This window comes from Leptidea sinapis, chromosome 3 (genome assembly GCF_905404315.1).
Source record: "Leptidea sinapis chromosome 3, ilLepSina1.1, whole genome shotgun sequence".
NCBI classification, from domain to species: domain Eukaryota; kingdom Metazoa; phylum Arthropoda; class Insecta; order Lepidoptera; family Pieridae; genus Leptidea; species Leptidea sinapis.
Window position 1 is genome coordinate 17,636,558 of NC_066267.1, and position 24,918 is coordinate 17,661,475.

The following is a 24,918-nucleotide window of genomic DNA, read 5'->3' on the forward strand; positions in this document are numbered from 1 at the left end:
AGACATATTTACATATTTCTTAATAATTTACGTAACATGACATAAATAAAGTTTGTGTATCTTGTAAATATATGCATATTATGTTATTTATTCTTCCTCTTCCTGTTTGATGTTCACTTAAATTAACATAACTTTCAATTGGCAAATATAATTCAATCTAATTTTAATCTACGCATTTCATTAAGATTAGAATCGTTCTTTTCCAAGCTAAAACATTAAATTCATATGTATCTTAATGAAATTTTATTTCTGTTGTACTAATAAAGTTAATCCAAGTTTAAAACTTTTTCGGCCTTACAAATTACTTTGGTATAAATTTGTAAATAAACCAAGTATAATATACAAAATGTTTACAAATAGACATTTTGCCTATGATTAGCTTATAACGTGTTTATTTGCAAGGCTGCCTGACATTCGGAAAACTTCAAAATTATCATTGTATTTACAGTATTGTCAGCGATATAGTCAACATTTTGCATATTCTTGGTTTATTATCAGGTATAACTTTATATCAATTTTATTTGTAAGGCCGTTTGTCTTTATCTTACCTTTAATACTAGAGAATTACATGACAGGTGGAAGTAATTTGAAACTTGTAGTAACTTTTTACCAGTGGGAGGCTCCTTTGGACAGGATGCCGGCCAGATCATGGGTACCACAGCGGCGCCTATTCCTGTCGTGAAGCAGTAATGTGTAAGCATTACTATAATTCGGTCTGAAGGGCGCCGTAGCTTGTCAAAATTACTGGGCAAATGAGACTTGACAACTTATGTCTCAAGGTGACGAGCGCAGTTGTAGTGCCGATTAGAATTTTAGAGGTTTTTAAAGAATCCTGAGCGGCACTGCATTGTAATGGGCAGGGCGAATCAATTACCATCCGCTGAATGTCCTGTTCGTCTCGTCCCTTATTTTCATAAATAAATAAACTTTACACTAAGTTTATTAATAAGACAGTTTAGGTAAGTGTAATTTATATCTTAATCTCTCATTATATTCTGACCTTACAAGATTTCTGGTTACTTAAATACGCTTGATTGATATCACTTATCTTAACATGACCATCAAGAATCCTTTCACACCATAAGTAAGTATTTAAGTATAAAAAATCGACCGAAAAATCCTTTTAAAAGGGTCCCCAAATATGTGTAACAGTAATAAAATGTTGAACATACGTTGAGTCGGGGAGTTATTTACACAAGCCACTTTTGTATAGAATTACCACAATTTAGGGGCTAACAGATAATTTTGTGTCGGGGATTGAAAATAAATGGGGCGTGCGGGACCCAACACGGATATTGATCTTTTTGGCCTAAATTGATTTTAAGTCGGTTTAGAAGGCTTTTAAGATAGAAACGGGATAATACAAGGGTATGATATAAATTGTTTTTATAATTATGTAACGGCTTATGGGGTATTTTGTTGTACTTTTCCCGTAGTCATATTAATTTATGAGTTATTAAAACTCTAATAAAGATACTGAAATTTTAAAACTGAATATCAACGAAAAATCCAACTGTCGTTGAGTTTATGAATTAACAAAATATGTTTTTTTTATGGAAATAAGGGACGAGCAGGGCGTTCAGCTGATGTTAATTGATACGCCCTGCCTATTACAATGCAGTGCCGCTCAAGATTATGGAAAAACAGAAAAATTCTGAGTGACATAAGTTGTCAAGTCTTATTTTGCCCAGTAGTTTTGACTAGCTACGGCGCCCTTCAGACCGAATTATAGTAATGCTTACATATTACTGCTTCACGGCAGAAATAGGCACCGTTCTGATACCCATAATCTAGCCGGCATCCGGTGCAAAGGAGCCTCCTACTGGTGATTTTATTAAATACAAGGCAAGGCATTATATTATATGGGCATAATTATAGCAAAATAAACTCGTTATGAAGAAGTTTTGTCACGGTGGTCGATATTGTGGTAGTCACAACTAGTCACAATTTTTCAAAGTTTACACAGAATAGATTTATAGAGTTAGAATGGGCAAACGGGCAGTCATCCACTTAATGTAAAGTAAATATCGCTTACATTAAATTATTGTCTCAGAGATGTATCAAGCTACACACATCTTTACAGTATCTTCAAGAAGCGTCCGTGGCATAATAGGTTGACTCCCACCACGGTACCCCCGGTTAGATACTCAACCGACACGCACCCATGTGATTTCACTTTTCGTAAGATGGTAAGCTCTTGGGATTCCTCTGGTGTTACAAGAGTTAACTCTTAAACTCATTCATATTACTAACCGGCTGACCCGGCAAACGTTGTTTTGCCATATTATAAATTATTTTTAGAGTTAAACCGTTTCTTGGACATTGCAAAATTATTATATTGTTCTAATTAAACAATTTTTCTAAAGTAAACGTAGCCCAAGTTACTCTTTATTACGTACATCAGCTACCTGCCAATAAAAGTCCCGTCAAAATCGGTCCAGCCATTTCAGAGGTTAGCCGGAACAAAGAGACAGACAAAAATTGTAAAAAATGTTATTTTGGTGTATGTACCGTGTAAACATTCATATAGGTACATGTAGTAAAAAACGGTTTGCTCTATCCAACTGAGCTAACCGTTCGAGTACCGCCTCGTTATAAAATTCTGATTGCTTTGTTCAACTCTCAGGTTGTGGCTTCATCTACAAGATCTACGTTACAGTTGATAACCTGCTCAACCCCAATATTTGCATATTAGGATATTGACTTGTGATGTTTTTTTTTAAGTGATAACCCTCACTTGTAGAATTAATACACAAATAAAATTTGAAAACAAAATTTTATGAACGATGCGGGATTCGAACCCACGACCTCCGGCGTTCCGTGCCGGTGCTATAACCAACTAAGCTAACCGTTCCAGTACCGCCTCGTTATATATTTATTATTCCTATACTTTAAAGCATTCCCTTTAAACTCCCACTTTCAAAAAATATATATAGTATCCGATTTTGTGGGATAGGATACTAATATTTATCATGATGTTATAATTAAGGAGGCCCATACAGTTAGCTTTTGCATGCTCCCATGGTTTCCTCCATGTCCGCCCGCATCGGTCTTAACTAAACATCTGTTATTTTAGGGATTTTTCTTAATCCCTTTATTTACAACTTTTTCGAAAAAATACTTACTGCTAAGTACAAATGTGTAATAAAACAATAAAATAGAAAAAACTGTAACCAAAAGTGACCATTCCACATATATTTTAACAGTATTAGTATAAATTAGAAAGTGTTTATTACTACTTACTGCTTTTAAAATATATTTTGAAATTTTGATTTATGCTTTTAAAACATTGATTCTATCATAAAAAGTTTCACTTATAAAAAAATATTTTCTGCTAAATTTCTTTTATTAGTTCTAATAAGCTTAGATTAGGGCTACGGAAAAATGTTAATAAATAAAAAAAAAAAAAAGGTAAAATTAATCAAAAGAAGCTATTTTTAGCGTTTGAGCTTATACATAATATTACAATGATACAAGCAGTTTTTGATGATAGCCAATCTGATAGCAGCAAAAATATTGTTATGTTTATGTCAAAGTCATATATCAAAACATAAGTCTTGTTTGCAGATAAGGCCCTTTTCACGTATATGTCATATGTTTTTAAAGGCCGCTATTCCAAGAAATTACTAAAATGGCGCATAATTGAAACCATTTCTTGGCGGTTTATATAAAGCTTATATTTTTACAAATAATAATTATATATCTAGAGTATATGCGAAGAAAATTCATTTCTCTTTACAATACAATTTTTTATAGACAGTGCGAAAAAAACACCAGATAATAACATTTAACGTTGGAGCCACGCTACTCATTCAATCTAGATAAAAATATATTAATTGCACACCAATACTATTTAGTATGACATAGTTTTGTTAGATTTGTAAAGAATATTGTATTACGTTTAAAATAAATTAAAAATGCTTCTAATTCTGAATTAAAACTATGGCGATCTTGTGCGAGAGAGGTAACCTAGCTCCTTTCGATTCCTGAAGATCATTGGCTCGGTCTCCAGCCTTAATATAGATAATCTTTATTTATCACAACTTTCACAGCTCTCCTTACGCTTTGAAACTCTACAATGCATCTACCATTTATATTTATTAGGTTTTCTGTGGTTAGGTCGGTTTTTCCACTTTTTTTTATATTAAGCATAAAATGTGGTTGTAGGCTTTTAGTAACCTAAAGTATGAGTTTAATATTTTTACTATTCGTATTATATTTATTTAAGCTCATTTTAAGTTTTAATTTTATATTAGGTACTTAATAATATAATAAAATGTTGTATAATTTTTAAGATTTACTCAGTGATTACTTAAATAGTATGAAACCTATAAGTCAATGATCAGATAAATATCAAATACCCACAGCATTACATTTTTTTTATAAAAGCTTCCGCGTTAACATTTTTTCCATATTTGAAGAATCCGTGTTTTTTATGCCTTCAATGTTATAAATATGTTTTGCTGAACAGTAAATAATCTTATAGGTCATGTCTCACTTTTGTCATAACGATAAAAGTGATAAAAAGAGTAAAGATGTTGACTTACCTATTACAATGAAGAGCCGCTCAGGTTTCTTGAAAAAAACCTCTAACCGGCACTATAATAGCGCTCATTACTTTGAGACATAAGATGTTAGGTCTCATTAGGCCAGTAATTTCACTAGCTACATGTTGATGAATGTTGCTAGGATCACACAAGATTTCAACTCGCTATAATAGTTATTTATGCAACTGTTGTGTAATAAGGGGTATTAAAACACGAATGTGGATTTATCTCACGAGGCGAAGCCGAGTGTGATAATAGTATCACGTGAGTGTTTTAATACTTAATTATCAATAGTTGCATAAAATACCTTATCTACACCTATAATATGAATCCTCTATAAGATTCTGAAACAGTTAGCTTACTGCTAACATTAAAACAGCCAGTCCTAGTAGTAACCTAATATCATCTATTACTGATTATGTACAAAGAAACAATTATTTATATTAGTAGTAATTTACATTTTGTATAGTGCAATAATTAAAATTCACTTGAATACTATGTTCTTTTGCAGCGTTTAAAATGAATCGCTCATTTTTTTAGAAAGCATAAAAATATCTAAGAAAAATGGCGGGGATTCGAATAACCTACTTTTCTTACGGCGCGCGACGTTCTGGTAGTGTGGAATGCGCGTAAACGAAAATATTATTTTTTTGAAATTCATACAGATACCACGTATAGCAATAAGAATGTGGCTTTCTGTTAAAACTCTTTGAGCATGAAGGGATGAAAAAAAAATAGGAGTGTTGTTATGAAATTCAGTACAACATTACAACACTTGTTTGGATGATGTAATGGTTATTAGAACATTGGGTGTTTTAATGTTGGCAATAATCTAACTGTTTCAGGATCTTAAATAGAGGATTTAAAGCATGGGTGTAGATAAAAGACATTACTATCACCGCTACCATACTTATGTTCTCCTGACGTCTATGTAATAATACGTCGTGCGCATGACGTCAGCATATATTAAGATAACCTTATGTATGACAATCTCTTCATCAACTATGATTGCCTGGTACTAAAATACTGTGTAATGCTTCCTATCTCATTTTCTCCCACGTAAAATCTTATGAATTCGTTAAGTCTCGTTTGCTCAGTAATTTCACTAGCTACGTCGCCCTTCTGACCGAAACACAATAATGTTTAAACATTACTGCTTCATGGCATAAATAGGCGCCGTTTTGGTACCCATAATCTAGCCGGATGAGTAAAAAAGCCCGTAGGCTGGTAAATAATTATTAAGTATTTTTCCAGTACAATAATAACATGAAGTCATCAATTAAAAAGGATAGTAGACTTAATTATTAATTACTCTTATTTATGTTATATATTAATTACTTTATCTCCGATAATAAATACACATATTTTTATTTGTCCAATTGTGATCAATTTTGCCAGATTTTAATGCTTTTTTTTATTAAAGGTGTGAAAAAACGAGCGTACATTCTCTCAGAGCGTATCACATTCTCAAGATAATTCTTAATGAATGTTGCTTGCAACACCGGTGGAATCACAGGAGCATTGGCCGGCTTTTTAAGTGGTTGTACTTTTTAAGGTATCCATTATCATATCGTAGGAAATTCATTCCAAATTTCGGTAGCAGAAAGTTTATTGAAAACCACTCTGTGGAAGAACGCCACTCATGCAGATGGTAAGAATGATTGATTACCATGTTGTACGAAGGCACAGCCCCTTCACTCAATGACATATTTTATATATATGGCTTATTATTATAATAATGTTTGACATCACAAAAAAAAATAGAAAACAATTTTTTTTATGATCGATACGGGACTGGAACCCACGACCTCTGGCGTTCCATACCATTGCTCTAACCAACTGAGCTAACCGTTCGAGTGACGTATCGTCATAAAATCTTGTATGCTTTGTTAAATTCTCCGGCTGTGGCCTCATTTACAGGATTTATAACCTGCTCAACCCCAATATTTGCATATTAGGAAATTGACTTGAGACGACGCTCTTGCAACGCCAGAGGTCGTGGGTTCGCGTCCCGCATCATTAATAAAATTTTGTTTTTAAATTTTATTTGTGTATTAATCCTAGAAGTGAGGGTTATCACTTTAAAAAAAACATAACAAATCTTTCATGACGTTTTATAGTCATTTGACAGCTGAAATTATGACTGAGCTTAAGCTAAGTCAGCCCAATGTAAAAGTCAAGTTTGCGTTTTATCACACTCAAGTAAGTTTTACGTAAGTAAAGTCTATATACACTTTTGTTGATCTCCTCAGCCTTAGAGTTCAGTTATACGCGGCTCCAACGAAGAATCGGCACAAAGTGAACCCCCAGAAGTGTGATTTGTTGATCTAAATTACTTTTGAGTTAGATCTTGTATTAATGTCAACTTTGAAAAATAACTAATGAATAAAACCACCAATATTATAATTATAATGTCTTTATTTGTCAAAGTGTACCTTACATCTATAATATATGCTATCCGTATATTACATTACATAATTCATAGAACCTTTTTTGTAAGTATCAAGAAAAGATAACAAAATGAATTAATTTAACATAGATTTTATACAAATATTATTTACATCTATATTACAAGGTTTACTCTCTATGTGAATTCAATATATTGTAACTATAGTGTAAAACTGGTGCTACGTAACATATCATTAAAGTTTACAGATATCTTTACATCACTAAACAGTCGTAAGTCATTTCAAATTAAGACTAATATAGACAAAGCTTGTCTTAAAATCAGGTGTAACAGATTTTTTTAAATCTAATTTACAAAATTGTCACTATAACATTGTAAATCACAGTGTGTTACAATTATACATTTTATATACCAACTAGTTGACCCTATAGACGCTGTTCTGTTCATAGAAAAAAAATTAGTAAGTATTCGGGAATAATGTGGTCTAAAGCCATGGGAAATATGCATTCAAAGTTAATGAGTTAAAAATTAAACAAAAACTTATTTCTGAATGATTTAAAATAATAAGGATTCATATCATATATTTTTTGTAAAAAACTTTTATATTACCGCGTTATATTTCCCAATTTGCCAATGGGTTTGGACTGTATTTTCTTCCAAAGCTCCCAGACGGCTTATTTTTGTCCGTCATCTCCAACAAATATTGTAAATGTATACACAAAAGTCGACAAACACTTCACAAATTATGTACTAAAACCTTCTCCGAGAACGAGGCTATCTATTATGGTCCTAACCTGGTATGGTATATCATGCTCACCAGACAAGGTCACATCTGATGGTAAATATGAAGTACCTAGAGTTAAGAATTACGGAGATAGAACATTAAAAAAGAGAATCCCACATATATTAAATACATATTTTACCAGCAGATATAAGACAGGAACCTACTAAAATAAAGTTAACAAATATGTTAAAATCATTTTAATAACAATCTGGACATATTATATTCTATCATCTAGTTATGTTTAATAATATTGTTTAAAAATTTTCACCTCCACGTTTATAAAAAACTCCATAACTTTACATCTATTTAAGTTACTAAATGTTATAATTAAGATTGCACTGATCCCACAGACAAACCATCAAGATGGTTTTGTGGGACCATTATTTTTTTTTTAGTCATGTAATGCCAAAGCTGTAATAAATAAATAATAATATTGGTGGAAACAGCATGAAAATCGGTGCAGTAGTTTTTGAGTTTATCGCGAACAGACAAACAGATGCGGTGGAAGACTTTGTTTTATAATATGTAGTGATTACTGCCAGATACGATTTCCTATTAGCCTATATAACATTCAGAGTACTAACTTTGAAATGTAGTCTCGACTCCAAAGCAAGCTCCTTTTGGATTGTTTTAGGTATTTAAAAATTACCATGGCGATAAGAGCATGTTATCTTATATAAAACTAACCGTATATCATTGTACAGTGGCCTTAAACTAGAACTAGACGACGGTCAGTATTGAACTCGGATGAACAGCCGCGCCTCTATCAAGCTCCAAATCCTGAGTATTTTTTTAAAATACGCATCATTGTACCAGGTACTATAGCCATTTCCATAGATAAAATCTTTTCCTTTTGGACAGCTATTCTTTCCATTTTACTTAACTGCTTGGATCGCCTTGTTACTGCGTGAAAGGCCAGAGCTTTTTGTCTTCTTTTCTTGTCAAAAAACTCAGTGAGTATTCATTTAAGAATAGAGGTTCCAAATTTATTATGCTTTTGTTTTTATTGTAATAGCTGTTATGACTAAACATATAATAGCAATGCTTATTGTTTTAATCTTATAGTAATATACACATAATTTTATCATTAATGCATACGGCTTTCATAAATTAAACATTTTGATGAGTAATGAAATAAGTAAAGGCCTGTATAGTAATTTATCCAATCACAAAATAGCTGAAGTTTACTAAAAAAGTGAAATTAAGATAATCGAGACTGCACGGATGCAAAAATACATTTTGACATCATTAAAGCTAAGCGGTCGAGCTAAGATTAAGAATTGGTCTCCGCTGCGCTTCAACTAGATACCGCAGGCGTGGTCGCAAAGTTTGGCAACTAATATGGGCGTACTCGAGCCAGTCTCAAATAATGTGTGACATTGAAGTGCCCCATGTTGTGTTAAACTTTGCTAATAATTGGAACTTAAATGCCGGGTTGCGTAGTAAAACTTTGTAAAAATAATACTACTAGAAATCAGAAAGACACTGGGATCATTTTTATGGAATTTTTAATTTCAATGTAAAGTAACACGAAGCGTATGTTACAAGATTTGAAAGATGCCATTGTGTGTCAAGATACCACGCACACAAGCATCTAATAGTTTCCGTAATAAAAAAGCTATTGTTCTAAGGTAGTACGGTATCTGATTAGAGCGCAGCGGAGACCAATCCTTAATCTTACAATACTTTCTATTTAGTTCTAGTAAACCTTAAAATTCTTCGCCCTGATTTAGAAAAATAATTACATAATATAACATAAGATAAAATTTTTAGTCATTGGATTCCTGGAATTTAAAAAATATATCCTTTCAACAAATTTCAATCTGTGATTTATTAAACGACCTGCAAGTAATCTTATCTTACACATAAACAATGAAATAAAGTCCAGTTTATAACAAGTTCGCAACCCGTTGAATAATTTACGAAAAACAATAAAATTTTAAGACTACCGTAAAGAGTTTATTATTAATTTCCCTTTAAGAAGTAATAATACTTTATCATGCTCCAGAAAGTTCTGTATGAAGTTTACCAATAAGCTTCGAATTTCACAAATGGTAATTAATCATTATTGGTAAAATTTCAAAGTTAATTAGAGAAGTTAATTTGAAGAATCCAATAAGAAAACACTTTTGGGCTTCCGATGTTAAAATTAAGTTTAAATTATAATTTTAAATTTCAGCATTGTGTAATACACAGCTAAACGCCTTTCATTTCTTTTCATGTTTAAATTTTTTTTAAAAAGTAATTTACTGTTTCTACTATTAAGTTCAATATTAATCTCTCGATGTTCATAGATTTCATTATTTTGAATGAATCTTAGTGTTCCCACAGATTGGAAATGGAACGACCGCCTTCAGGCTATTAATTAAATAATAAGTTTAATTGTACGATATTACTATGTAACCACATTTCTTATCAAAAAAAAGCCCGCTGAGTTTGTTGCGCCATTTCTTCTCTGGTCTGAGGCATACTTTTTGAAATGGGTGGTAGTTTTTGATTTTCAATAAGTGATATAACATCCTACTTTGATTAAAATAATTTGAATTTAAATTTGAACACTACAAGTACTACTAGTATTTACATACTAACAGTCGTAATAAATATCGTATCGATCCTAAACGCAAAGGATCAGTTTAAATTAAATCTGAGAATCGAATGAAAATCAGAATAAAGAATCTAATACTAATATTAGACAGAACTATCTAAGTATTCTCACTTATTACATTTAAATTTACAAAAAGTTTTACAAATTCTTCACGCGAAGATCATTGTAATTTTCACCTGATGCTGTCAGTTGTGCTGGTATATAGAGTAGCTAAGGTGCAGTATAGCGATATAAGGAGATTGACTGACAACGCACAAGGTGACGCTGTATTGGCGTTTCCATGTTGCATCGCAGCTGGATGTTCACCTGGGAACAACATTGTAATATATTAACACAAATAGTATCTTTCAAATCTGAACACAAATTGTTTAGATTTGAAAGAGCGACATCTCAAATAAATTTTCTAATGTGCAATAATTGGGGTTGAGCAGGTTAAACTGTTAAATAGATCCTGTAGATGAAACCACAACCTGAGAGTTGAACGAGACATACCAAGATTTATGAACCGTACGTCATTCGAATGGTTGTCTCAGAGGAACAGCGCTCGGACGGAACCCGAGAGGTCGCGGGTTCCAGTCCTGCGTCGTTCATAAAGTAATCGTTACAAATTTCATAAATGGACTATTATATTTATCAGCAATAATACACGACAGTTGTGGGAAAAAGAGAAAATAATTAAAGAACAAAATATGTTTATTACAACACATTCAGAAAATGGCCAGTTTATGCAACTGTTTCTTTGTTTCTTTGATGAAAACAGGCCAGGTTTATTACTATAGTGTGCGTTACGATCTACAACTTACACTCGCGATTTTATGTCACTTTGTGTAAGTGTGCGTGCATTGCTCAAAATAAAGGTAACCGTCAACCTGAATTTTTTTTGACGTTTTCACAGCTGTCATAATCTATCTATAGGTAATGATCTTAGGTGAAAGTAATAAGATTTAAAGTAGAAGTGAAATATAATATACAAACATCTAAAATAATTTCAAGATTCCAATTCGATAAGACATACGGACTCGTTCATTTTGTCTCGTCTATAATCTATCCGATTAAAACTTTTTGCAACTATACTTTTTAATTTGACCTATAAATTTAAAACTAAACTATAAAAGTAATGATTGAGCTCGTAAAAGAAAGTCACGACCACGTTAAAGACATATGCCTATGCGAAAGGTTTAATTTTCGAATCATAATTATAGCAACTGAAAGTACGCCATATCTAACAAATGTATTGAAAATTAAAGTAATTACTACGTTTCACCTGCTATATTTATAAATGCTAAGTAATGTGAGGCAGCCCTATTGCAATATCACCGACACGATTCCAGACTTTCCAGAATTTTCTTACCCATACCACTGAACAGCCCGGAAATCATACCACAGACGTCAATCACAGGTCAAAATTACTACTACTACACCACTGAGATAATAAAGAAAAATTATAAAGCATTATCAAAAACAACTCAATTCAAACGTGAAATGTAAGAGTAGAGTTTCATTTAATTTATGTTCTTAAGTAACATCTAAAGCAATACGCATGAAACTACAAGTTAAAATCGACAAATGAAGTAAATAATAAAAAAATTAAGAAAACAAATAAATAATAAATAGTTGTTTTAAGAAATACTATGAAATTTAAACAGTGTTCACCAAGACTGGGGATGTAGGGAGGTATTTATCATTAATATGTAAGTTTTGTACTTTATTCTAAAATTCAAGACTGAATATAAACCCCGTAAGGTGGTAAATTATTCCAGCAGTTGGTGGCATTGTACTTGAAACTTCCCTTTAAAGCCGCTTACTTACGTTTTACTAAAAAATACATATTACAATATATTATGTAGGTACCTATTTAATGTCAAGGCTCCAATGTACTTTGGCACGTCACTGATAAATAAAAATAATATTTTATGACGGAAAATATCAAAGACTCCGTCAAAGCGAATTCACATCAAAAGCAGGAGCTGTTTGGGTACTTTATTATCTCTCATAACATAAAATGAATATGTCTCGCGTAAGAAAAATATAACCGATAGTTTTCCGAAGATCCAATACTTATTTATAAGGACTGTGTACTCAACAGATTAAATGATATCTGATACTGCAAATACCACGATTGTCAATGAAGAGATATGAATGGAATCCATACAACCTAATAACTGATTTGAAATGCAAAAAATAGTCTCACTTTATATATACCGTATTCTGATGAGACTGCCCAAATATTGCAGTGCGTCGGGCATGTTTGCCGACGCTAGAGTCCCCGATTATTTCGCAGTGATAAGATCACGAGTTGCTGCTTTTTGGTCTCGCATTCGCGAATCCGAAAACAAAATTCTCAGTGTATGCTCTGAGCACCCAGAGAATCCTATACTCCATTACTGGCTTTCGGTGCATCGTGACATTAACCGGAAATAGTATTATCAGTACATTTCTTTTGGTACGAACCCCCTTTTAGGGCAATTTTAATTTTTAGTTATTTAATTATTAAGTACTATCACAGTACACAATTTTATTTTTAAGTACATCTTATTCTATTTTATTCAATTTACTGTAATGGATTTAAAATGCCTAAAATAAATGACATATTATTATTATTATTATATAAAGATGCCAATTCTAATTGTTATTTTTTTATGAAAATAAGGGTCGAAACAAGCAAGACGTTCAGCTGATGGTAATTGATACGTCCAGCCAAATACAAGAATGCAGTGCCATACAGGATTCTTGAAAAACCCAAATATTCTGAGTGTGGCACTACAACTGCGCACGTCACCTCGAGACATAAGATAAGTCTCATTTGCCCAGTAATTTTACTAGCTACGGCGCCCTTCAGACCGAAACACAGTAATACTTAAAGGTTCATAGTACTGCTTCACACCAAAAGTAGGTGCCGTTTTGGTACCCATAATCTAGCCGGTATCCTGTGCAAAGGAGCCTCCCACTGGTACTGGAGATTGCTACAAGTTTGTTTTTTCAGTTTCTGAGACATAATTTATTATTTGTGACGAGACGAGCAAGTCCTTGACCTAATGGTTTGTGATAGATAGTATCTGCCCACAGTGAATTGTCACTGGATTCTTGAATTCTGAAATCCCAATTAAAAGCGAAATTCACTTACCCTTTCAGGCATTCAAAGTCTCAGTAGCTGAATAATTTCACTAGCTACAAACCGAAATACATATAGTGTTTGAAAACACACTGTGGTTCCACAGTCTCCCAGTAGGAAAAATAGTTTTTGATTTAAATTATTTATACGTCAAGATAGAATATGATAACTGTGAAAACTTCCATAAAAATTGTACTAAGAACTAACCTCTATTTTGAGCAATTCACGTACACTAACAGAAAGTGTCATACAAATAGCGAATGTAAGACGTTTGTCACGCACCCTAAACTAGTATTCCTGGCCTGTTTTTATCGGTTGTCTAACAGCAAGAGACTCTATCTAGACGTATATTTATCTAGGATTTTGATTTGCATTTTAATGAAGAAGAGGTAGAAAGTATAATTATTACTACAGGCTATCCTTACCATCTAGATGTGTGGTAAACCCTAAAAGCTACTAACGCTGTTGGAAATCCAAAGTTACTAAAAACAGCTTGAGAGACAGAATATCACAAATAGAAAAACATAGAAGACAATATATATTATGCCCACCAGCTTTGGTGTAATTATTCAAACAAGACCTGAAGTTCACTAAGAGTCCAATATAATGGAAATCCAGGAAAACAAAGCAAGAGACAATTTGAATAATATGGTAACCCTATTGTCGCATTCAAATTATGTGACATATAATGGTAATTTATTATGTAGTAACATACACATAATTGACATTAATAATATAATTAATCATAAATGTAAAATGTTGACATTTGATAGGTTACACCTATCTAATTTTTATAAAAGACATAGCTAAATCGCTATCTTTTTATTTATTTTATAACTCAGCCAATTATTTGGCAACCCGGTCCCCTGCTTCTATTGAGCAGGTTAGTAAGTCGATTAGCACTGCTTCTATTGAGCAGTGTAATAGCTTGTTGGACTCTGCTCCTATTGAGCAAAGTAATTATTTGATAAACACTGCTTCTATTGAGCAGACTTATAGTTTAGTTTCTGGTTTGGAATATGTTTCAAATTATTTAAATTAGTCAATAAGACAATAGGGGACTCCTCTAGCAATATAAATACACAATGTACAAGTAATAGTTAACATAATAATTGTAAAGTTATAAACCTGATGCACCAAAATATGCAAGGATTGTTAGGTAAAGAACTGGAACTGGAGTTACTAATGGACCATGAAAATATTTATATCTTATGTCTTACTGAACACTGGCTTAGAAAATATGAGCTCATTTTTAACTCCAGTGGTCATCGGGTGGCAAATGTGTTTAGCAGAGAAAAGGCAACACGTGGCGGCTCTCTTATACTTATAATTAAATCATTTAAATTCAAAGACCGTAAAGATATTGTGGGCCTCTCTGTTGAACGTACCATTGAAATAGCCTGTGCAGAGCTTGAGTGTGCCATTGTTGTAAGTATATACAGACCCCCCGATGCATTATATGAGTTATTTGAGAGTGTATTGGTGCAGGTTCTATCAAAATTATCAGAATCTAAGAAATATATTATGATTTGTGGTGATTTTAATATTAACTTATTAGAAATATCCACCACAAGTATTAGATTCAAATCTTTGTTTAAATCATATAATTTATCAAATATTTTCTTAGAACCTACTAGAGTAACCAGCACCTCTAAAAGCTGTATTGATAATATTTTTACTAATTATAAACCTATTACTCAATCAATAATTAGTAAACTCAGCTCAGACCATTTTGGTCAATTAGCCTCTTTTAATATTGAGGGAAACAAATGTACTTTAACTAAAAAGTTTATGTTTGTTCCGGTAAACAATAGGCGAATGGTGAAATATAGAGGCAATGTTTCAGAAAAACTCTCAAGCTTGTATTTGAATTATAACAGTACTCCAAATGAGATGTATGGTAAGTTATTTAAAATAATTAAAACAGAGTTTACTTCTATATTTACTTCAAAGACAGTCAACTCGGGTGGTCTCTTGTCATTTAACAACTGGGCAACAGCTGGTATTCATAGGAGCAGACAACGGTTATATGAACTATATAGTGAGAGATCATCATGTAATCATGATGTATCTTTCCTTATATATGTGAAAAAATATGCAAAATTATTTAAGAAAGTATGTACTATTGCTAAGTCAATGCATATTAGAGAAATAATTAAAAATGCTTAAAATAAAATAAAAATGACTTGGAAAGTTATTAACTGGGAATCTGGAAGAGCGAAAGACTGCAAGTTTGAATATAATCTAATAATAAACAATACAAAAATCCACTCTGAGCAGGAAGTAGCTTCTGCTTTTGAGAAATTTTTTTCTGACATTCCAGTTTCCATCTCAAGCACCCTTGTCTCCTCCACCAGTGTTGCCGAGTCACTTCTTTTGGAAAATGTTAAGGAATGTAAACAAAATTTCAAATTCAGTGTTGTTAGCCCAGCAGAAATAATTAAAACTTTCAGATCCTTAGAAATGAAAAAAACTGCTGATATATGGGGCATATCTGTAAAAATAATAAGTTCTGTTATTGACGTCATAGCACCATATCTAGCACTAGTTTTTAATAGCTTTATTGAACATGGCGTGTTTCCTGACCTTCTGAAGTATAGTAAAATTACACCAATATTTAAATCGGGTCTCACTTCTGACCCGAATAACTATCGCCCTGTTTCGGTGTTGCTGACCCTTAGTAAAATTTTTGAAAAAAATATTTTAATCCAAATGCTTACTCACTTTAACACTTATGAGTTACTTCATATAAAGCAATTTGGCTTTACTAGGGGACGCTGAACTACGGATGCAGGTGTTGAACTCATCAGAAATATTTTTGAGGCCTGGGAGGAATCACAAAATGCACTTGGTATCTTCTGTGATTTATCTAAGGCTTTTGATTGTGTTCAGCATTCAGCGCTGGTCAGGAAGCTATGCCACTACGGTATAAGAGGATCTGCACTCGATCTTCTGATCTCATATTTAAATAATAGGATTCAGAGGGTCGAGGTGAATGGCAGGAGATCTCCTGGGACTCCTCTCGGTATGGGGGTACCACAAGGGTCTATTCTTGGATCCTTCCTCTTCCTAATTTATATAAATGATCTACCTAACCTTGTAGAAAAAAAAAACACAAGGTGGTATTGTTTGCGGATGACACTTTTGTATGACGAAGTAAACAATGCTCTATCTGACATCGTGTACTGGTTTAGCGCCAATTACTTATTGTTAAATAATCATAAAACCAAATATATTAAATTCACTGCGCCAAATTTCAAAAATGTAGATGCGAATATTTTAATAAATGGAGAGGTGATAAAACCAGTGGAAACTGCTATATTTCTTGGCATTACTCTCTCTAATTGCAGTGGGGCCCCCATATTGAAGGATTGGCGAATAGGCTTAGTTCTGCAGCATATGCGGTTAAGAAAATTAGACGGTTAACTGACATAGATACGGCGAGATTAGTATACTTTAGTTATTTTCATAGTATTATGTCCTATGGTATATTGTTATGGGGCAGTGCGGCCGATATTAATACTATCTTTGTACTGAGGGCTATTCGCGCGATTTATAACCTAGGTCCTAAAGAATCATTAAGAGAAAAATTTAAAGAAATAAACATTTTGACTGTTGCTTCTTAATAAATTTTCGATAATGTTTTGTATGTTCATAAGCACATTGAGGAATTTTCTAGAAACTGTGACATTCATAATGTTAACACGAGGAACAAACATAAACTTGTTATGCCTACTACTCGGTTGGGTCGAGTTAGTAAGTCTTTTGTTGGGCGATGTATATGCTTCTACAATATGATCCCAGAAAATGAACAAAACAAATGTGTTACAAAATTTAAAAGAATTGTTAGAAAAAGTTTTTTGTGGAAAAGGTATTATTATAGCATAAACGATTTTCTTAATGACACCACGGACTGGGAATAAAGCGAACACCCTCAGGCTCTTTAATTATAAATTATTTTATTAAAAAAAAAGCCCGCTGAGTTTCTTGCGCCCATTCTTCTCAGGTCTGAGGCAGTCTCTTTTGAATGGGTGGTAGATTTTGACGTTCAATAAGTGATTTTAAATCCTATTTTGAATAAAAATATTTGAATTTGAATTTGAATGATTCCTATCGAGCTCTTATGTAACTTCCTGGATATTGCAATGCTACAAATATGTTTGCGAGAGCGAGAATACCCGACTTCTTCGCAATAATTCGCACAAGAGTTGCATCTTTTTGGGACCGAATGAGACGCTCCAACAACGAAATTCTAATGACTGTCCCTAACAATGTATATGATAACGATATTTTCAAAAGATGGATAGACATCCATCTTGATAAAAATAGAAAATGATTTTTTTAATATAACTAAGTAATTGTAATAATTAATTTAATTTATTTTTTTGTTAAATTAGTGGTTAATTAATTTAATTTATTATTGGTAATTTAATTGTAATTTTGATTTCAATTGTATTTTCTGTGGGTTATGCCTGAAATAAATGATTATTATTGTTATTATTAGTTACCATTAATGACATGTACGTTGACAGAAGCTGCTTCCGCCATTGTTGGCACGCAGCTATAGTTACCGCTGTCAGTCGGCACAACCCTCTGAATCGTCAGTCTCGATGTTAACTGCTCGGTCCACTCTGTCTTCAGTCGCAACCTCTGCTCTGCTACTATCTCATTCTCTTCTACTTCTTTATATTCTATTAGTTTTGATCCTGGGAAAATAGAACAAAACTTAGGAAATAGACAGATAGTTAATGGCATGTATTACCACGATCACTTATTGACTTAACTTATGTGAAACACAACTATTCATCTATAAGCTTTTCTTTTCCTTTAATACGATGAAATTTTTGACCTTTCTCCTTGCTTTTGCTACGTAAGTCAAATGTAATAGTACATGGTACACTCGCCACATGTGACATTGAGCGGAATAGCTTCGTCTAGAACAAAACAACCCTAACGGGCAGACACGCGTGGCCAAAGGTCCTTTTAATAATTACAGTAAGTAAGCTGTTTATAATATTAAGTTTTATTTTGCTTAGGGCTTGGCACCGACTTAAAACCTATTATTTGGTAGCACATATAAATAATAGTATTTTATTAATATTAAATGTAAAGGTTTGCATAAGATTTGTATTAAATTAAATTTTTATTAAGTTATTTTATACTGTTCAGTTTTTGAAGTCGGTTTTTTAAACGAAGTTTTTTTTTCAGAAGAAAATATCTTAAAGGTTTAAATATTATTGAAAAATTATGTATTAGCTTACTACGATTATTCGTTATAATAATTAGTAAGTTTTGCGGGTTCCGTACCGAAAATAGTAACTATTGGAAATCCTAATACTAAGGCTAATCTATAAAGCGTTTTACTTACGTTAAACTTAGCTGAGTGTGATAAAACGCGAACTTGACTTTTGCATTCGGCTGTATTAGCTTTAGCTTAGCATAATTTCAGCTGTCAAATGACTATAAATAAAAAAAATCGTTTATTTCAGAGATAACATATACATTTTAGTGGTTGAGACTTCCCAGTAAGTTTTCTTAGGACACTTGTATTGGGAATATCTCGCAAGTTCCTTAGCGGATACATAATATGTGATGAACAATATAGAAATAAACAAAAATGATTAAAAACCAAAATTTTACAACTATCGCGCAATTAAAACAAGTCAACAAGAAAACTGTGTGTGTGTGTGAATGTAAAAACGAAATAAAAGATTATGCTAAGCTCACTGTCAGCTGAGTTTAATGTAAGTAAAGTCTGAGCAATGTCTATACATCTCGGCTTAGTCTCCGCTGTTCGTTAGTGTGTTTGTCTATCTATCATCAACCTTAGTAGCTCTACAGTTGATATTTTGACAGTGCGTAGTAATAAGTTTTGCTGCCATATCAAAAATAAAATAACAAATTCTAAAATATCCGCCATGTGTGTTTGCATTTGATTTTGTATTTATGAACGTTTTATTCTCACATATAGGATCACTTAGAAGCATTAGAGCTATGGTAACCGATTTTAGCTCAATACGTCATAAAAATGTCGAAAAAATGACTATTACTTTTTTTTGTTAGTACCGAAAAAAAATATTTTTGTAATTATTGACCCTTGACAATATTTTTTATGCATAAAATAGTAAATTTGTCGTATCTATGCAAATAGTATTTTCTTTGATTAACGCAAGTGTTTAACATTTAAATAAAACACTTTTAAAGGATTAAAACGCGTGTATTTGTAACTGTTTTTACATGATAATTGCGTTAATGTTAAAGTTACATTTTAATTTTAGTTAACCCGACGTTTCAAGACCTTTCCATCCCTCGTTTTCAGAGGGACTGCAGATGTCGGGTTAACTTAAATAAAAATGTATATTTTACGCAAAAATCTAATGTAAAAACAGTAACAAATACACGCGTTTTAATCCTTTAAAAGTGTTTTATTTAAAAGTGAATATGCAATTTTTTTCTGTTTGTTTGTGCTCGCCTACATTAGAAACAGCTTAATCCGATTTGAACTCGATATTCACTGATGCATTGTATCGCTCCCAGTAATATTAATCTTTGTTTCGTAAAATTTCTTGAATTAGGCGTGATTTTGCGGCAATCAATAATAATCTAAATGTTACAGAGCTTCGGTAGTCAACATTTACTGAGGATATCTCGTGTAGAGACGACTCACGTTTTCAATTAGTTGAAGCTGAGTTTTACGTTGCTAATTAACCCGGTCGTTCATTAGTTGGTTCACTATGTATGGGCTGATACTTTGATCGAGGACGCGTTAATCCCTTACTCAAGCCGTGTGGGCGAAGTGCCCCTTACTCATAATTGTCATCGATCCACCGATCAAATATTTTTAGTGCCATTCTTTAGGACTAATTATTGTAAGAATAGATTTCTTATCAGAGCTTGCAGAACACACAATGACTGTTATAACCACATAGACATATTTCGATGTAATAAGTACGATTTTGTATCTTTTGTTAAAAAAATTGGTATCTAAAGGTTATATTTATTTTGTATCAGTGAATTTATTGGCTCTTTAATAATAATAATAATAATAAAATTTATTGCCTTGAACTTAATTTAAGTATACAATATCAGCTTATTACAAAACATACATTAAGACAAAAGGGAGTAGGCTCAGCTTATGCTGCCTGAAATAATATTTTCATGCAGCGCTGGTTTTCAGCCATTCCCATCTCCCTAAGGTGTAAGGTGGGATACATAGTAAAGAGGGCAAACTAATAACGATAACAATGCAGATCTAAACTTTTTCTAAATGTATCAACCTCTGTATAAATTATGAGTGTATTTGTGAGTGTGTGTGTTGTATAAATATATGAGTGTGTGTCAATGTGTCAGTTTAAATGTAATATGAAACGAGTTGCAAATGTTATGGTTTAATCATGAAAAATATTTATATAAGGGAAGTTCTTTCCATACACAATAATTAAAATTTTCAGCTTCCTGTTGTTTTTTTAACAATGCCATTTTATATTTACCCTTAAACTGATTTATATTTTTTATCATTCTAAGAGGTGGTGGCAAATCATTCCAAATACGGGAAGCCATGAATTTGAAACTGGATCTATATCTTGTTGTTTTGTAGTTTGGTATATTTAATAAGTTTTGAGAGGCAAAACGTGTACATTTTAAATTAGAACTTCGGCTCCAGGACAATTTTTCAAATAAATATTCAGGGCGCTTGCTTTAAACTTCTGTATTTTTTTTTTGTAATAATTTTTATAAGTCTTAAAACTTCACTATGTAATAAGTATCGTTAAGAACTATTTTGGCTAGTGTAATATTTATACATTATCATACTTTTATGTAATATAAATAGCTGTAAGTTTCTTTATACAAATAAATAAAAATAAAATATTCGGCTTGAAATAATTAACATCCGCAATGCTCTGGGTACAATGGGTACCACAACGCCGCGTATTTCTGCCGTGAAGCAGTAATGCGTAAGCAGTACTATGTTTCGGTCTAAAGGGCGCCGTAGCTAGTGAAATAACTGGGCAAATGAGACTAAACGTCATCTTATGTCTCAAGTTTGTGCAGTTGTAGTTCCGCTCAGAATTTTTGGGATTTTTACCATCAGCTGAATGTCCTGCTCATCTCTTCCCTTATTTTGATCAAAAAATGCTCACACGTCCCGCGCGCCCACAGAAGCACCTGCTCAGCTGTTTTGGCGCCAAGCCCGGCGCGGCCACTTGAGATGCTATAGTCAGTTGTAAACACAACTAATGTAAACACATTAGCCGAGGTATCATTATCGGGTGTTTGTTACGGGTTGCTAGATTATCAGCTTATTATAAATCAGCTTGGTTATTATAAACAAAAAACGTGATTTATGATAGATTCGTGCTGTGATCCGCTCTTTCAGAGTTGTATGAGAAATTGAGACTATTTTGCTAAACGCGTCAAAATAAAAATATTGCAACTGAATTATTTGTATTATTTTTACTATAGTGTATACGTTATAATATGAACTTATGATTGCCTTAAAAAAATTCATGGGCAAGACTTTCGAAAAAAAAAATTCACAAACTAATGTAAAACAGAAAAATTAACGCGCATAAACTTAGTTAAAAATAAACTTACTATAAAAAATTAAGTCAAACATGATATTTCAAAATGATAATGACGTTCAATAAGTGATTTTAAATCCTATTTTGAATAAAACTATTTGAATTTGATAGCCAACATGATGAATAATAGAAAAAAAATCAGCATGATATTGAAGGTAGAATCTTAAGTTGTGCTCAATTCATTGAATGTTTGACTATTAATGCAAATAGTAGTTATAAAAAAGATTAGCAAGTCTCTTAAGTGGGTTGTTATATTAAAGCCAGTGGTTGGCTCCATTTTTATAACGCTATTTTTATCTGTGTATCTTTGTGTAAGCCAAGACATTTGCATAAAAATACTATAATATTATTGCAAGTAATACAATTAATTCTGAATTAGGTCTTTTGACTTAACTTTTGTATTAATATACATTTACTTTTTTGACTTACTCGTGTAGGGCATTGACTATATGACGTTTGAGTATGTTTGTTGCATCACTTTTCTTATTATATTGTAATTGAAACGATTTGTAAAACGATGAAAATGTAAATTCTGATTTAAAAGAGTGGCAATGACTTTCTTGCAACTTCTTCTCATTAGCTAAACCCTTTACGAAGTAGCGGTAGATTCAATAAGAAAAAAAATTTTAACATGAATAAAGTGATTTTGATTTGATTTGAATGAATGTTTGGCGAAAATATATTTAGCATGATGTGAATTTCTTAGTAATTAGACAACGCTCCATACATTTGTATATGTAGTATCAATCTGCTTCTATAGATATATATATGTATTTAATTATAATATACTGATTTAATTTTGTAATTTCGCGCCAGATATAAACTGATGCATATATATACAACAACGACACAGGACAAAGCATTCCTCCAGAAGTCTATTTTTATGAAATTAAGGGACGAGATGAGCAGGTCGTTCAGTTGATGATATTTGACAAGCCCTGCCCATTACAATGCAGTGCCGCTTCGGTTTCTTGAACAATACAAAACATTCTGAACGGTAATACAATTGCGCTCGTCATTTCAAGACATAAGATATTAAGTCTAATTTGGCCAGTAGGCTACGGCGCCCTTCAGACCGAAACTTAAATGCTTACACAACAGGGCAGAAATAAGCGCCGGGGTACCCATAGTCTAGCCGGCATCCTGCGCAAAGGAGCCTCCCACTGGAGTCTGTGGAAATGTTGCCCAATATCAAAATTTCGCACAGTATCGTTTTAGATAATACTAAATTATTCTTAGTTGTTATAATAATTACCTACGCGTGAAGTCAGTGATAAATATGACGAAATTTTATTATGATTTCTATTTTGACTATTTTGAATTGTAAGATTGTTAAATGTATGAGTAAATTTATAGAATAAGGTGTTTTTTTTTGGGTACATCCATAATTAACCAAATGTTGTAAGTTTTTTGATTTAATCAATGACACGTGTTTCGCCTCTACACAAGGCATCCACAGGAGATGTTGACTGGCCAAATTTTGGCACCAGACTCAAGACAAATCTTTATACATAAATTTGGATATACAAACTTAAAGCTATAACCTTATTTAAAACAGCAGCTATAATGTTAATAGCAGAAGTTTTATTTTAGAGGCAGTTTGCGTATTTAAATGGTCGAAGTTTTATTAATAGCGGAACTACTTACCCTTATACCAAAATATGGTGCCAAGATCATGAGGACCTTGACTCAGAACACACGTGAGAGCCAAAGAACTGCCAGTCTTTACATACAGGTCGGCAGGTCCTAGGACTTTCGCCTTGGCTTCTGTTGACAATGGAAATAAATAAATGACTGTTAAGATCAAAACCTTTGATTTATGCAAGTTGTCCGGGAAGTATATCTATTTCATGCAATTATTTTTATTTTTATTATATTTATCTAGAACCATCATAGCCATACAGTATACATAGAGTATAATAATGTCATAAATAACTTTAAGCTTATATTATGAATTAATTTGGGTTGAAGGAGTAAAGAAAGACCAATTTGTTCGTATATCTGATAATAAGTATGGAGTCCTCGCATAAGCGGTGCGTTACTTCCTACTAGGTTTGTCAACCCGATAGGCACGTCCAGAACTCGCGGGCGACGTGGCGTATATCCCGACAGATACACATAAACCAAACTCAGCAACCGTTTGTTTTCTTCTTTATTTATTTTATTTGTTTAATTAAGTTACAAAAACGATTACAAGGTAAAACATATGACATAAACATTTATAAATAAAGATCTTATCACAGTAAAATTGTAAATCTAACTATTGTACACAGCGTTATATTATTTACATTCACATTGAAAATATGTAAGTACAACTAATATTTGGGTTCTATGTTTCTTAATTGTTATTTTAAAATTATATAAACTTTGACTAAATATGTCGATTTCACAATTTTTATTACTTCTTAACTCGTTATATAATTGGCACATACGATGAACTGGATTATTATATGCGACATTGTTGTAACAGTGCGGTATTGCAAAAATTGTAGGCTTACGAGTGGCTTGCTTGCGAGTTATAAAGTGAACATCTGTTTATAAATCATTGCTGAAAGTCCCATGCACAATTCTCTGTAGGATAGTCATGTCAGCAATTTCTCACCTGCATTTAAAGTTTGAAATTTAAATTATATCAAGCGGTCCTCATACTCAGGTATGGCTCGTCTCAATCCCATTCTCATGCTTAACTTTCTAATGCATCGCTTTTGAACTGTTTCTATACTATCTTTGTCAGCTTGTGCTCAGATTGAGGTACAGTACTCAAGTTGCTGTCTTACTAGTGAGGTGTAAAGTATCTTTAGCAAATCTTGAATGGTTTTGATGTGCGCATCATAAATCCTAGCATCCTACTTGTTTTTTCACTATGGTTTCATAGTGATGT

The 24,918-nt window shown here is 32.5% G+C and overlaps 1 protein-coding gene across 2 annotated transcripts in view; it reads right to left on the minus strand.

Moving 5' to 3' along the window:
* Positions 1-6,984: 6,984 nt before the first annotated feature.
* Positions 6,985-24,918, minus strand: part of LOC126978981 (zwei Ig domain protein zig-8-like) — a 208,464-nt gene continuing 190,530 nt past the window's right edge. Inside the window, exons 6-8 of one of the 2 annotated variants that reach the window (XM_050828130.1) lie at positions 23,685-23,801; positions 17,964-18,161; positions 6,985-10,649 (exon numbers count right to left, since the gene is read on the minus strand). In XM_050828130.1, coding sequence (XP_050684087.1) covers positions 10,516-10,649; positions 17,964-18,161; positions 23,685-23,801 — 449 coding nt within the window. In that variant the 3' untranslated portion in view covers positions 6,985-10,515. Of the gene's footprint in view, positions 10,650-17,963; positions 18,162-23,684; positions 23,805-24,918 lie in introns of both variants that reach the window. The other variant, XM_050828124.1, reaches the window with a different exon arrangement.